This window comes from Odontesthes bonariensis, chromosome 14, assembly GCF_027942865.1.
Source record: "Odontesthes bonariensis isolate fOdoBon6 chromosome 14, fOdoBon6.hap1, whole genome shotgun sequence".
NCBI classification, from domain to species: Eukaryota; Metazoa; Chordata; class Actinopteri; order Atheriniformes; family Atherinopsidae; genus Odontesthes; species Odontesthes bonariensis.
The window spans coordinates 25,796,062-25,810,506 of record NC_134519.1 but is presented as its reverse complement, the minus strand read 5'-3'; the positions used below and the strand labels follow the sequence as shown (position 1 = coordinate 25,810,506).

At 43.1% G+C, this 14,445-nt stretch overlaps 1 protein-coding gene across 1 annotated transcript in view; it reads left to right on the top strand.

Moving 5' to 3' along the window:
• The first annotated feature begins 4,068 nt into the window (after positions 1-4,068).
• Positions 4,069-14,445, top strand: part of pappa2 (pappalysin 2) — a 65,745-nt gene continuing 55,368 nt past the window's right edge. Inside the window, exons 1-4 of the mRNA XM_075483753.1 lie at positions 4,069-5,631; positions 10,994-11,226; positions 12,532-12,759; positions 12,901-13,499. Of these exons, the coding sequence (XP_075339868.1) occupies positions 4,671-5,631; positions 10,994-11,226; positions 12,532-12,759; positions 12,901-13,499 (2,021 nt within the window). The 5' untranslated portion in view covers positions 4,069-4,670. The remainder of the gene's footprint in view (positions 5,632-10,993; positions 11,227-12,531; positions 12,760-12,900; positions 13,500-14,445) is intronic.

Sequence of the window (14,445 nt, the reverse complement as noted above, 5' to 3'; positions counted from 1 at the left end):
TGTGGAAGAAGTTTATATGTATCATTATGGAGCTCAGCTAGGATGTGAAATCGGGTTTTGAGCAAGGGGAAAGTTACAGTAAAGTGAAAAGTCACTTGATTTTCAGCGAAAAAGACCACCGTGTGAAATGTCTTTCCTAAAGGCTTAAAGGAGAGGAGTTGGAATCAAGTACATACTCTTCAAATCTTTGCATGTGGAAACTTTTATTTGCGTTTTTTTTAAGCTGCCTTTCAAATCGTTAAAAGTTGAAGTTTAAGAGTGCAGAGTTTGAAGTTAGATAGGGCATTAAAAAAAAGATGAAAAAGATCATAAGAGTGTGCAACTTGCACAGAAAGAAAGGCAAAAAAACGTTGGTTTTAACTCGTGATGTGGGCACCTTAAATGCTCTTCACATTCAGCAACTGCCTCAGAATCCTTTGAGCCAAACACCTGCAGCGCTGTATAAACACCATGTTGCATTTGTCCCCCCTCTCAGCCCATCTCCCTCCACCCTTTTTCTATTTAACACCAGTCGTAGTGAAAAGCTTGCCCTCTTTCTTTCTCCCCATTTCTTCTTTCTTCCTCTCCCCATTTGTCCTGCACATCAGCCTGGATTTCTCCCATTGGGTCCCCTTCTTTTGCACGAGGGCCTAGGTTGTGTGTGTGTGTGTGTGTGTTTGTCTGTGTGTGTGTGTGTGTGTGTGTGTGAGAGAGAGCATTTGTGGGGAATGTGTGTGGTGGTGCCGATGGGGTGGAGCTGGAGGGTCAGCAGCGTTGGTGTGCTGGATGTTACGGAGGGACAGAGAGGTAAAAGAGGAACAGGGAGGGAGGAGTTGGGGGAGGAAGCGGAGAGGGGGAGCGGAGAAACTTGAGCGAGTGGGAAAAGTGTGTGTGTGTGAAAAAAAAGAGAGGGAGACGAAGACAGAGAGCGGGCCTCAGGGTTGTTGAGGTCAAGACGGACAAGCTCAGATGAAGGATAATCTGTGGAGGTCCCTTACAGTGGGGGGTGAGGCCCCGGTGGGGCACGCCCATTCAAACACTGCACACCCTTCTATTGCTCTCCTTCTCTTCACCTCCATCCTCCATTTTTCTTGCCTTGCTGCCCCCATCTTCTTTTTCTTTTTTCTTTTTTTTTCTATTTTACTCCGAACACACTTGCAGCTGGATTTAAAAGGGCTCTTGGCCAGCAGAAAAAACTGAATGTTTTGCAGGCAGATCCCTCAGTCAGGCAGGCTGGGATTGTGGAATTCCTGCCTCCCACTCTTTAGGAACTGTTTTTTGCCCCTTCGGGGGCCCCTGCCATAACTGCCAGCGGCCTCCTCCTCCATCTCCATCTCCAACCTCCAGCCCTGTTTGCAGATTCAGCCTGACAAAAAAAAAATAGCAGGATTTAGGGGGCAAGAAGAGGCAAAATTTCAGAGGGTGTGGAGCAACAGCTGCCTAAAGTAGCCTGTTTTATCTTGTAAATCATTCAAGTGGCACATAGAGGAAGAGTAATGAGTGAACAGATCAACTTGTTTGCATCTCATAATTATAAAAAAAAACAGCAGCTCAAATATGTGGAGGCTTTAGAATAAACATTTGAACACAAACGGTTTGTGGTTACGTAGACTCGTTGCATTTCAAGATCAGTATAGATTTTTCTTTGCTACGTCTGGAAACATCACGCTAAGTCCACCTGTCTTTTGAGTTAGTGGGTCTGAAATAGTTGCCAAAAGCTATTTTTCCCCATTTGCAAAGCATGTGTCATGAGTCAAAATATTCATCCATGTGTGATAAGCTGCAAAAAACACAGAAGTGGCTGGGAGAGGCAAAAATAAATAAATAAATAATAATAATCAGAATGACACAAACATGTATAATTAGGATATTCAGGGAGAATTCTACATGCATGTGATCTAGCTATATGTATATGTTTTAATTCTGCTGATGCTTGTATCCAAAGAGACTCACAAATGGGCAGGGTCCACAAATACTTCGCCACGTGCACAGATGAAGTTACTGAACCTAACTCATTAGAGCTAAACTCTGTCGGGTACTACTGAAGTTAGACTTTCTGACACTGTGGTCTGCACTGTCACATCTCTAGTTGCCTCTCCTTTTTCAGAGGAAAGTTTAATACAGATTAATACCGATACCATGTGACAATGACTGACAAGCTACTGGAGAGAAACATATTAGTTTCCTTGCATGAAAACACACAAAATCATATGCAGACTCTTAAAAAAGACAGTTTGACCAAAAATGTCCCCCTCCTCATCTCCCTCTGGGGATGTCCTAAGACTATTATCACATACGAGTGTAAAAGAGTCAGAAAACTACAATTGCCTGCCGTCAGAAACCCTATCTGTATGCACAGAGGTGTGTAGATATAAAATGGTGTTTTATTTGCTCATGAAAGCATTTTTTGCACTTTTATTGTATGTCAAACAGAACTTCAGTTATAGTTGGGGTTATTCGTGCCATCAATATATAACAGGCCTCTTCTTCCCCTCTCACACACCGCTCCTTCTTCCCGTTCAGCCCCTTTTCAGTCCTGGCTGGGTCCAAGAAACAGCTTACGCACAAAGCATTTAACATCGTTTGGAAGAACCTTCATGGTGTGCAAGACAGATGTTGTGTCTGTCTATCTTGTACCATGGTGGAGAGCCAGAACTGGAGCGAAGGAGATAGATAGATCAAGAGGAAAAAGGTAGGGGCGGCACTCAAAACCTCAGGTTGACAGCAGTCTCACATTATAATTTGCACTTAAATACAGCTTTTAACACATTTCTTATTTCATTTAAATACAGGCTAATTTGTGAACTTGTGAACTGAGATTTTGCACATAAAATATGTTAAAAAAACAAACTAGAAAAGTGGATTTGCAGTTTCACCTTGACCAACAACAGTAGAAGGTTGCTCACATATAAAAACGCATCAGTACGAGCAATGTGGCATGGTGTAGAACTAAATATTTTTTATCTTAAATCAATTAAAAGTAGACTTGTGTCAATAAAATATATATATACACATGCATGTAGCCCTCTGTGTGTGAAATATACTTATAGTTGTTGAACTTAAGTAATAACTAACATGGAAAAGGTGCGACAGCATTTCAATAAGTGCATTTCTGTGGAGCACAGATCTACTATAGGCTGTACAACTTCATGTTTTTATAAGCTGCATCAAATCTGCATGGTCTCACACTGCTAAACGCTTCTTTCAACAGAGAATATGTTTTACTTTCTTCGCGCTGCCACCTTGACTTCAGTATAATATCTTCCCCCGCTGATGATGGATGGATGAGGTCAGGACATAGAACTGCATAAATAAACTTTACAACCCCTTTTCCTGTCTCCACTCTGGATCAGAGGGATGCACAGACAGCTCTGGACTGGGCAGGGGGAAGAGAGGAGAAGAGGATTTCCCTTGTAAAATTCAAGTGTGAGGCAAGGGCAGGACGCCCCCCCCCCTTCCTACGTCCACCTCCACCACCACACTTCCCCTGCCGGTGATGTCAGGGCGGGCAGGGGCTCCCTGATAAAAACCTTTGGACTCGGGGGAAGGAGAGAAAGAGTGAGAGAGGGATAGATGGAGGAGTGAATGGGAGAGGATTTTTAGTAATACTGCTTGGACCAGTGCAGAGCAGCAGCAGCAGCAGCAGCAGCAGCAGCAGCAGCAGCAGCAGGGAGACGCTCTCTGAAACGCACGCAGACGCACAACAAGACTAAAAAGAGGAGCTGACGCGCAGATGCCGAACAGTGATTTATTGGACTAGGATTTTTTTTCTCTGCCGTCTCCGAAATCATTGGACGGCTTTCGTTCAGCAATTAAAGTAGATATTTTAGGGCTGACACTTTTCACTGCGCTTCATTTTACCTTTTGGAGTTTGTTACTCTTGACTCACCTTGCAGACATATTTTGGAACAGGACGCGCTAAACGATGCCACAATGGTCAGGTAAAAAGATAGAAACAGGAGGTTTTGAGTGACACAGGATGCAAATGTTTATCAGCATCACTCCGCATCCAAATTTCTCCTCAGACATAAAATAATTGTGTGTAGCTGGTGATTTTGGGCACTTTAAATCAGCCTGAATAAATCCAGTGACAGTGTGCCTTTGTTTCTTGGGTTAGCTGAAAGGCTGGCAACTGAATAAAAGGTGTTTTTTACCTGTTAACAGAAACAGCGAGTCAGAGGCTTCAGATATTTTGCAGGCAGTGCACATGAATGGGAGGGAGGTAAAGTGCATGAGTGCAGAGACACACTGAGGCTACAACAAGAAATTATTTGGAGTTGACTTAGTTGATTATATCTTCTTAAAATCTGAATGAATAACCTACCGACTATAGGCTCTTCATCTAAAAGTCTCAACATGGAATAACAAGTCCATGTTAGAAATTTTGAATGTGACATCCTTTAAAAAAAAAAATTAAACTCTTTGGAATGCACTGATAGTTTATTGATCGCTCTCCTAATTTGTTTACAAGAGCGGGTTAATATTGGATTGCACCCCTCCACACTCGCCCCGTCTAATAAACGAAGACATTAAAAAGGCAATCTGAAAAATAGTTCCATAGCTGAGGAAATGTGCGCGTGCATTCTAACAAGAGTCTCGTGTGAAACCTCTTGCTGCTGACCTGGAAATAGGTTTCAATGATATTTTTTTTTCTTTATTAAAAAACAAAACACCTTCGTCAACCCGAGAAAATGTTGTTGATCAGACTACTGACTATTTGCCTCGTCCTCATCACAAACACGTGGCTGCTCAAGTCGGTTCGCTCCGACGCACTCAGCCGGTACAAGCACTCCTTGGCCCTGCGGGCAGACCGTGAGCTCTCCAGGCTAGCAGGTGAACCCTGCACCGTCTCCGGCGTGTTCCTGTCTCGACTGCGGCGCCGCTCCGTTTCCGCGGTCCAACAGCGCCCTCCAGCGGCCCACTCGAGAACGGCGACGAGCCGGAGAGCGCCGCACTCTATCAGGAGCGCTCCTGCGGCTTGTACAGGCGAGTGCAGGTTTGACACCGGGGCGCAAAGGGTCGCTCAGTCTGGAAACGATAAGGGAGGGTGGGGGAACTCCGGGGACGTGGCAGTGAGAGCAGGGGGTAGACATGCTACGTTACTCGGACGGTTTTATGAGGAAAACTATAACAATCACGAGAGAGACTCAAATCATGTCGGTATTGACGCCACCAAACAGCCTGGGATGCTCGTCCCTAAAGACATCCGCCACGGTGTTTCGGAGGGACACACACGGTCCTCACGCGACTCTAGCTCTAGATTTGCTCGCAGCCTCGACGTGAAGGACAACACCGGGTGGGAGAAAGTTCCCTCCGATAGTTCTACAGATTCCAGGGAGCTCCAGGCCCCCCACACACTTCAACAGGGTGATGCAGATAACCAATCCTCGACGATGACCCCGAAGAGCCTCGCGGAGGACTACTCCGGCGAGGTGGAGGAGCCGGATGCGCCCGCGAGCTTGCCCGTTGACAGCTGGGGAAGCCCCGTGCCAAGAGTGCCACCCTCCTGGATGACCGCCCTCTACTTCAACGGGCGTCGAGAGCAGCTTAAGGTGAAACTGTCCGACGGAGAAGAGCTGCCGAGGGCTCGGTTCAGCCTGGAGCTGTGGGTGAAGCCAGAAGGCGGGCAGAGCAACCCTGCGGTCATAGCAGGTGGGTGTAAACTGGTCATTACTGAATCTTAAGCACTGCTGGATCATGTATCTCTTTTGCTCCTTTAGGAGTTATGCAGATGAGAAGTAGTATCTTCACGGCAGCACGCTCTCCAGCCTTGTGTTCAATGACTTGCACTGAGATAAAAAAAAGAAGAAAATACATGTTGAATCTGATGCATGAAACTTTGGGGTCTGAACTTCCCAGGTACACAATGGCCTCAGAGGCAAAGATCAAGCAGTGTTTCACGCTGTTTGCTCAAGAAATGGTGATGTATGGCTGAGATAATGAAATGATGCACTATATTTGACCGAGAAGCATTTAATATGTCAGAAGTTGCCAAGCATGTTTTTGCATCTCAGTTTTGTGTTACAGATTCATTTGGACTTTTAGTTTGAAAGTGATGACACATCAAATAGTATATCAAACGTAAGACAGATCCACTTTCAAGAAGAGTTAGACCAATAAATGAATCAACTGGGGCCGATACCCTGGCTTATATTTGCATGATAACAGATTTATTGGTAGTGCTGTGTTATGTAATGGTTGGCCAGTAACTGCATGATGCCAGACTGGGATTGAGGTAATATAGAAGCAGTGTAACCATTTCAAAGTCGGTCGTATCTTTAAAAAAATAAAAAATACTCTGCTAAGATGACAGTTTGAAACTTACACATTGTTACGCTCTGAAAACCCATTTCGATGTGGTTGCACAAGTTAATACCCCCACCCCCGCACATCCCGAAATGATTACTTATTTTCTATAAGAGGAGGAGAAGATTAGCATTGATTTGGCTCTCTGACGGAGCCTTGTGTGCCAAAATGTGTCAGCGCAAGAAAGTAAATAGGAGGCTATGCATACCTTAGGACTGACATTTTGTGTGTGTGTGTTTTCCCCTCACAGTAAGTCTCATTTGTCCAGGTTTATTTCCATTTTCCACTTGTGACTGACAAAATGGCAACGACTGGTGTTTTTCATCTAATAATTACAGTCCCAAAGAGTGGAAGTGCAATAATCTTGACCAGGACTCCCCAGAAGAAGCAATCTTGTACCTCACTGGGACCTTACCATCTGAATAAAGGAGATAAAGTAATCATCAAATCAAATCACCAAACGAAAGACAAAACAACAAAGATTGCACCTTAGAGGGACAGCCCCACCCTACCCCAACTTAACACCTGTTTTTGGGTCTGGTTTCCCCGCTGCTAAGAACAAATGAATAATAATCATATTGACTATAAGTATAACTGAATAAGTGGCTCAATTATATTCCTGCCAATTTTGTTGTGGTGAAAATGAGGATTTAGATGAAAAACACTTATTAAAGTCAATGGCGATGCGCTTTCATTGAACAGAAAAGTGACACTGAAGTGCAGCTCTGTAGCAAACCAGGTACTGAATATAGGTGATTGCAGCTTAGATTAAAAAAAACCCAACAAGATAATATTGTTTTCAAGGGAAAGAAAACAAACTACTTTCATTTAAGAAACAGACTCCACATTGGCAGGCGTGCGGTTACCTAACCGAGAAATCTCCCAGAGTGTGTTTCTTTCAGCCCCTCTCCTCGTAAGTTTGCTTGAGGGATCTCAGTGATTCTGAGCAGCGGCTGCAGATCCAATGAAAGCCTCACATTCGCAGGCTCTTCACATGACGACAAACATCGCTGTTTCTTTCAACATCAAAACTGTTGCATTTGAGCGGCTGCACACTTGACAGAACAACATCAAACAAATTGAAGAGGATAAATGCGCCAGGGCGCAGCACCACAGCTGTCCAGATAGTGAGGCAGACCACAAACTGTTACGTCCGCTCACATTTACTCTGATCAAAGATCCGCCTGCATTACTCAACTTTTTTTCCCCCCTCATTGCTTCCTTATGTGAGGGAGGCATTTTGTGGCATGGGCTCCTCTCTTTGTAGTGTCTTGCAGGAATTTGACAAATACAGTGAAAAACAAAGTCCTATTGTTTCTGCTAGACATGACACTGACATCGGCTTGACTTCTAATGGTCACTGATGGTCCTCTTTATTTCACTACATTGCCATGTTAGTGTATGCGCTGCAGAATGTTGCAAACAGATCAGAGCAGGTAGCCGTACAAACAGTGTAATGGGGACATTTCTATATTTCAGAGTGTAGCATTTAGGGTGTTCTATTGGCAGAAGTTTATTTTGAATGTATATCCAAAAGGTGCAGAGAGTTGCCCTCTTTTCTCCTCCACTTAATTCACTAGCCCAGAAGGGACATACCAAATACTGCAATTTCCGAGGCTAGCTCGATGGTTGGCTGCTATGTGATATTTATGCCACTAGATGTTACTACAGCCAACACAATGGGCCTTTAACCCAGAAGTGTCGCCATATTTACTTTTGGTTTAAGGTCACCTGTGTATTATATGTGATTGCTGCTGCTTGTGCTTTTTTGTTTGTTTGTTTGTGTGTTTGTTCTCTGCTTGTCTGCTTACAGGTGCTCCTGGTGCTTCTAAGGCTGGATTCCCCACAAAAGTCGTGAATTGTCTTCAGTTTTGTTTTTACAGCTGGTTGTCTGATTTTTCATTGTTTTTTATGTCTGTCTCTTCATGTTTCTGTTCCTTTTTTCTCTTCTTCGCTCTCCCTCTCTCTCTGTCCCCCGGTCCGGTTCGGCACTATCACACTATCACATCATGTTAAATATTGTAACAAAAATAAATAAATAAAAATGAGGAGTTGATGGGCATCAAAGGGAGCTTTACATTCATAAAGCTTCCCTTGGCATAGCAAATGTGTTTAGCATAAATGGTATTCAGATTACAATTCTGCTGCCATAATGCTGGACAGGACAAGGGGTAAAAAAAAAAAGAAGTGTCGCCATATATTGACGATAATCGCAATATTAAAGAAGGGCAATATCGATTATGTTTCGAAAAGTATACTTACTGTATAATATGAGTAAGTCTGATAGCAGTATATATGTATTTGAAAGTTTTCGATTGGTTGCATGATAACACCGTTACAGTAAATACTTCTAGCCACGATAGAAGTGAAAATCAGATGTTGTGACAGCTTGCTTAAACATTTTGGATGCTTGACTGTTGTTATTTGACTGCATTTTGCCAAACATTTCTGGCTACACTGTGAGCTGTTATCTGAAGTTTTTCCAATTAAAATTGGTCCAGTGATGGTTGGGAGTCAACACTGGACTACAGCACAGAAAAAACTGGTGCTAAAGCAGCACCAACGTTTCTCTGGTCCAGGCCAAGGAACCACTTAATGTCAGGGGCAAGGGGCAGAGCTCTGGAGCCCAGCCATCAACTAAATTGTTGTAACTGCCATGTTTAAAAAAACCAGGGTTACCAAGATAAATGTCAAATTTACAACAAAGAAGTGAAGTTGAAGCAGCAGAGGGAGAAAATTATCTCAGCGTTCTTCTTATTTTTCTCTTCTGAAATGTTTTAATATCGACAGCTCTGTCCAGTGCATCACAAACATTGCAGATAAAGTTCGGCTCTGCATATTAAAGAGAGAATTCCATTTTTCTTTTTTTTTTTCCAGTTTGGTCTATGTTATGTATTGATGGGTAGCTAGTACCCGCATTAGGTGGGTACTAGCTACCCATCAAGCAACTCAAACCAAAAATTGCATGGTCATATTGTAGATTTTTTTTTGTTGATTTTTCACGATCAAATCAGACCGTTGTTTATTTTGTCACTATTAGCTCAACCGAACAATGTCCGGGTTGCTCCGCTGTGCGTACAGTGGCTGCGTAGTGTATCCTGCCTGCTGATTGGCTGCCCCGCGAAAATTCCTCTCTGCTTCTCTGAGAGGAGAGAGCTCTGACTGCAGGTCAGGTAGATTTTTTTTTTATCGCCGTTCATAAATACCGGTTGGTATTTGGAAACACCAGTCGACGTTGCAGAGAGCAATCGCAAACACCAGCTTGTTTGAAAAAAAAAAGTAGTTTGCACTAAAGATAAGAGAAAAACTGTGATCTGTTGTTTTTGTAAAGAAAAACTGTCTCCTTGCACTGCGTTCCACTACAGACATTCGGAGTACATCATAGATGGGGGTGAGAAACCCGTTGGAAGAGACATTCAATGTGGCACTATAACGCACATGTTAAAATGAATAGTACTAATATTTATATTTACATTTTCCCTTCTTATTTGTCAAGAAATTGTATTCTGACATTTTTCAAGTGTTGTTTCAGAAGGAATTCTTTTCAGCAAAGATCTGGTGCTGAGTGCTAATGGCCCAGCAAACAGCAGACAGACTGTGTTAGGATCAAGCTGGAGAACAGAGCAGAGCATTTAGCAGCTAAAGAACCAAAGATTTCCCTGCAGAGTTGGAGGAGAGTGAATGCTGGATTTGCTATAAACATGATGCCAAGCTGCAAAACGTGTAAATAGTCAATGGTTTGCTAACATGTTCCCCAGTACTGGGTGGCTGGCATCCAACATAAATACAGCTTTAAAACATCAGCATCTAATTTGATTCAGTACAATAATCATGCTAATGTGTGGTAGTGCAAATGTCTCACAAAATTAAGACCACATTTGCCATAAACTTTGTTGTTTTGCATCGCAAACAAAATGCTCTCCTCTGGTGTTGCACGAACCATGAAAAACAACACCCTCTTCCTGTTGTGTTTCATTAAATAATGTATCCACTCCGTAATGTACACTCTACAGCGATTTTGTGGACTTTTTCAAAGAAATGACCTACAAGTCTGGCAATGCAGTGTTATAAGTGACTCTTCCGTGACATTGAATTTGTTTCTCAAACACAGACTAATGATGATCTGTTTGTATGATTACATTTGCTGTACAGTAGCTTCATACAGTATAAACAAATCCTTTCACAAATCTATAGCCCCCCCAACCGCTGGCTTCTTTGACTGAATTTAAGCCATAACCAAGAATCTGGCACACCTCCATGGGCCTATTTTGCTACAATTTCCCACTTCCCATACACACAGACATGTGTGAGGATATACCCATGCACGCAAACATACAGCGCTGGGGAGGGTGAAGGGGTTCCCTGACCCTTTTCTGTCCCAGTGTTTGACATCTGGGGAGCATATGTGGGTCTGTGTGTGTCTGTTGCAAAGGCAGATGGAAACATGAGGGCTTTGCCTTGGCTTAGTGAAATACCTCTGTCCTCCTTCCCCTCTCTCTCTCTGACTCTGTCTGTTCTCCCCGTCTCTGTCTGCATCAGCCTATGTGCATCTCTCCCTCTCTCAGTCCCTAAGCGCAGTAGTACAATCCACAAGGAAAGATTGCTTGTTTTTTTTTTTACATTAATTTATTAATTTTCCTATCTCAAATGATGCCTCTTTTTCAAAATACATTTTACACTTTTACATTTAATTTCCTTTGTGTTCCAGGTGTGTTTGACAGCTGCTCCCATTCACTAAGTGAGAAGGGCTGGTCAGTAGGCATTCGCACTGTGGAGCCAACAGGTACCAAAGAGGCACGGTTTTACTTCATGCTGCGGACAGACCGAGCTGTGAAATCCACCACTGTCTACAGCCACCACCGCTACCGAGCCAATGTCTGGACTCACCTGATGGCCACTTACAATGGCCACAACATGACCCTGTATGTTGATGGAGCTAAGGTGTGTGGTTTGTCTGCATCGTCACACTAAAGCAATGACACTTTTCCAAGAACCACTAAAGGAAAGCTTGGTAGCATTTTTGAGTTTTTTGTTTTCTTATTCCTGATATTTCTAAAATAAACCACAAAAAGTGTACGGATCTCTGACAGTGACACGGTGCACCTTCAAATTCACTAGGGAGATAGAAAAAGTTCCACTTCTTGCTTTTTACAATGCTTCAAGTTAACATTCTATATTGGAGACCATTACAGAGATAAATAAACTTTGCATTTGTGAACAAAGCTGTGACCAAACTGAAGATGTTGTGCAGATTAAAGGTGCCTCTTATCTGCCTTCTGTGGTGGAAGTTAAAGAGAAACTTGATCTTCCTTTAAGGCAACTGATTTTGAACTACAAATTCGATTGATTGCAAAAAATCGATTCATCTCCCAGCACGGAACAGGCGTCTATCAAAGAGTGATCTCTACAACATGGCCGTGGAAGTGTTTCATAGCATGAACAAAGTAGATCTCTGTGTACCTGAAGTTGCCCAAACAGGAAAATGTTACAAAACCATCTCAAAAGAGTTTGGGCCCCGTCTGTCCACAGTCTGACAGATTGTGTAGAAATAAAGGAAATTCCAAACCGCTGTTTCCCTCCCCAGAAGTGGTCGACTAAAAGTGAGCCAAGTGTGTGATAGTCCACGAGGGCACAATAGAGCACAAGGTAAATTCTGAGCATCTAAAGGCCTCTCTTACGTTGGCTATTGTAAGTGTTCGTGAGCCTACTGTCAGTTGAACGCAGTAAATGGCAGGGCTGTAGTAGAAAGCCACTGCTCTCGAAAAAGATCTTTGCTCCCCATTTACGGTTTATTAAATATCCTGTGGATAAGCAATAAGTTTGTTGGAATAATGTTGGAATAAGATCCATCTCCCATCTGTGAAACACAGTGGTGGTAGTATAATGCTAATCAAAATAACTGACCAAGTATGATCATTTTGTCTTTACTTGTGTTCTCTCTATCTGTTTATGACTTTGAGAATGATATGTTTTCAGTCAAGCATTCAAAAACTCATCTGATTCATTAACATTTTTCTGAATAATTGTTGCTTTTTTTGCACTTTCTCCTGCCTGCACAGCATGCAAAGTACAACTTAATTACATATACCCTGATGGAAAGTTTCCAAAAATCTGGCTTTATCCTATCATGTTTTTCCTAATAAAAAGGATCAAACCATTCATCCCCATTCACATTCATAACACACTGCAATGAAGAGAAGTTTATGCACATCTTCAGTTACTGTTTCCAATCTTCTTGTGTCTCAGGTGGCAGAAAGTACTCTCCAGTCTGGGAATCTCTACAGCCCCTTCATGAAGACCTGCAGAACGTTGTTCCTTGGCAGCAAACAGTCAGATCAAGGACAAGGCTTCAGGGGCCACATTGGAGGTGTGGTCTTGTGGGCCTCTGCCCGTTCCCACGAGGACCTATTGCAACAACCGCTTAAAACTGACATGAGCAAGCCAGTCCTGGCGATGTGGGCTGATTTCACCAATGTAAATGGCTTGATTTCATTTCTTTAGCAGTTATCATGCAAGAAAATATATGAATTTGGTAGATTATATTTGAATTGTGAAAACGTAATGTGACACTGGAAGTGGACTGACATTGTCTGAAACACTGCCTCTGTCTTTAAGGTGGAACGGCTATGGACCCCATATAAATTTGGACGCCATCCGACCGTCATCACCACTCCTGTACCCGATCAAGAACTTGTCTCCTCTTTCCTGCCGCCACCCTGTGGCCTGACACCCTGTGATAACACAGACATAATCCTGGGCTACAACAATAATTGGCAGCTCCGTTTCCCCAAGAGAGTTCGCTACCGGATCGTCAACCTCGCCAACGATGATGGTGGAAACCCCACGGTGACGCCGTCCCAGATCCAGCTCCAGCACGAAGTTCTTAATGAGGCCTTCCGGCCTTACAACATCACCCTGGATCTCAGTGTCTACAATGTCAAAAACTCCAGCCTCCGACAGAGGTTCATCCTCAGCAACTGTCGCATTGGCAAGATTGGGAACCGCCAGTGTGACCCAGAGTGCGACCACCCAAGGACGGGCCATGATGGAGGGGACTGCCTCAGGCTGGGGCCCTGCTACAACTGGAAGAGACAGGACGGGGTCTGTAACATGGAGTGTAACAGCATACACTACGACTACGATGATGGAGATTGCTGTGATCCGGAAGTCACAGATGTCCTCAAGACCTGCTTCGATCCTGAATCTCCTGACAGGTGAGGTCGTTGAACACTGGTGAGGATGTTTGGGTTCATCTGCAGCTGCCTAGTGAAAAAACTAAAGAATAAGTAAAGCCAGTAAGGACAACTCATTTTTCCACAGAGAAGAATTCTTGGGTGTATTTGTCCCAATCTGCGTTGTCAGGCTGCATTTCTTCACCACGGCTGCGTAATGAATAGTTAAGCTAAGTTAGGCTACATGTGCAAATTTGTACTCACTTTCTCCAGCGGTTTTAGAGAGCTCTATGAAGTGGGGACGGTGGGTTATGGGGCCAAAGTATACACTTGTTTTAACTAAACAAGTCGAGCGGCAGCCCGCTGCCTTCCTTTTGGCCTAACAGACAGACCCATGCAGAGTTCCAAATGGCTTACATGAAGTCTCGGCATGAGGTCGTCGGCCCAGGTTTTTAAGGACCTTAATTCAAGTCCTCAATGCAAATTGCAACCCCAGGCCTTACACCACACAATTAGGAAACAGGACATGTGAGTCACACATTTTAAAAATGACATAAATTTAACACAAAGGTAAATTAATGCATTCTAAAAGCGTTTTTTCCCATAATATACTCTGATTATATATTGTAAGACTGGATCTAAATGAAAAATTCATCTCAATGTTTCACTGCATATTTCTGTGGTCTTTAGGCTGAAACAAACAAGTTGTTATCCCCTCAACGTATCCTGCCAGATGAATGTTTGTGAAAACAAAGGCCGTTTCTAAAAGTCTTCTGGAACGATCACATTTTTGTTTGGAGTCCAAAAAACTGATAAATTGATTTCCTCTATAATTTATTCCCAATACAAAGATTGAAATATTTTGTCAGCGTCCTCTCTCCACTGACAGCATTAGATTTAGGTGATTATTGTTTTTAGTGTTGACGTGAGTAATTTCTCTTTTTTTCTTTTCACTAATGTAATAGGATATATTGTATTCCCAGCGTGA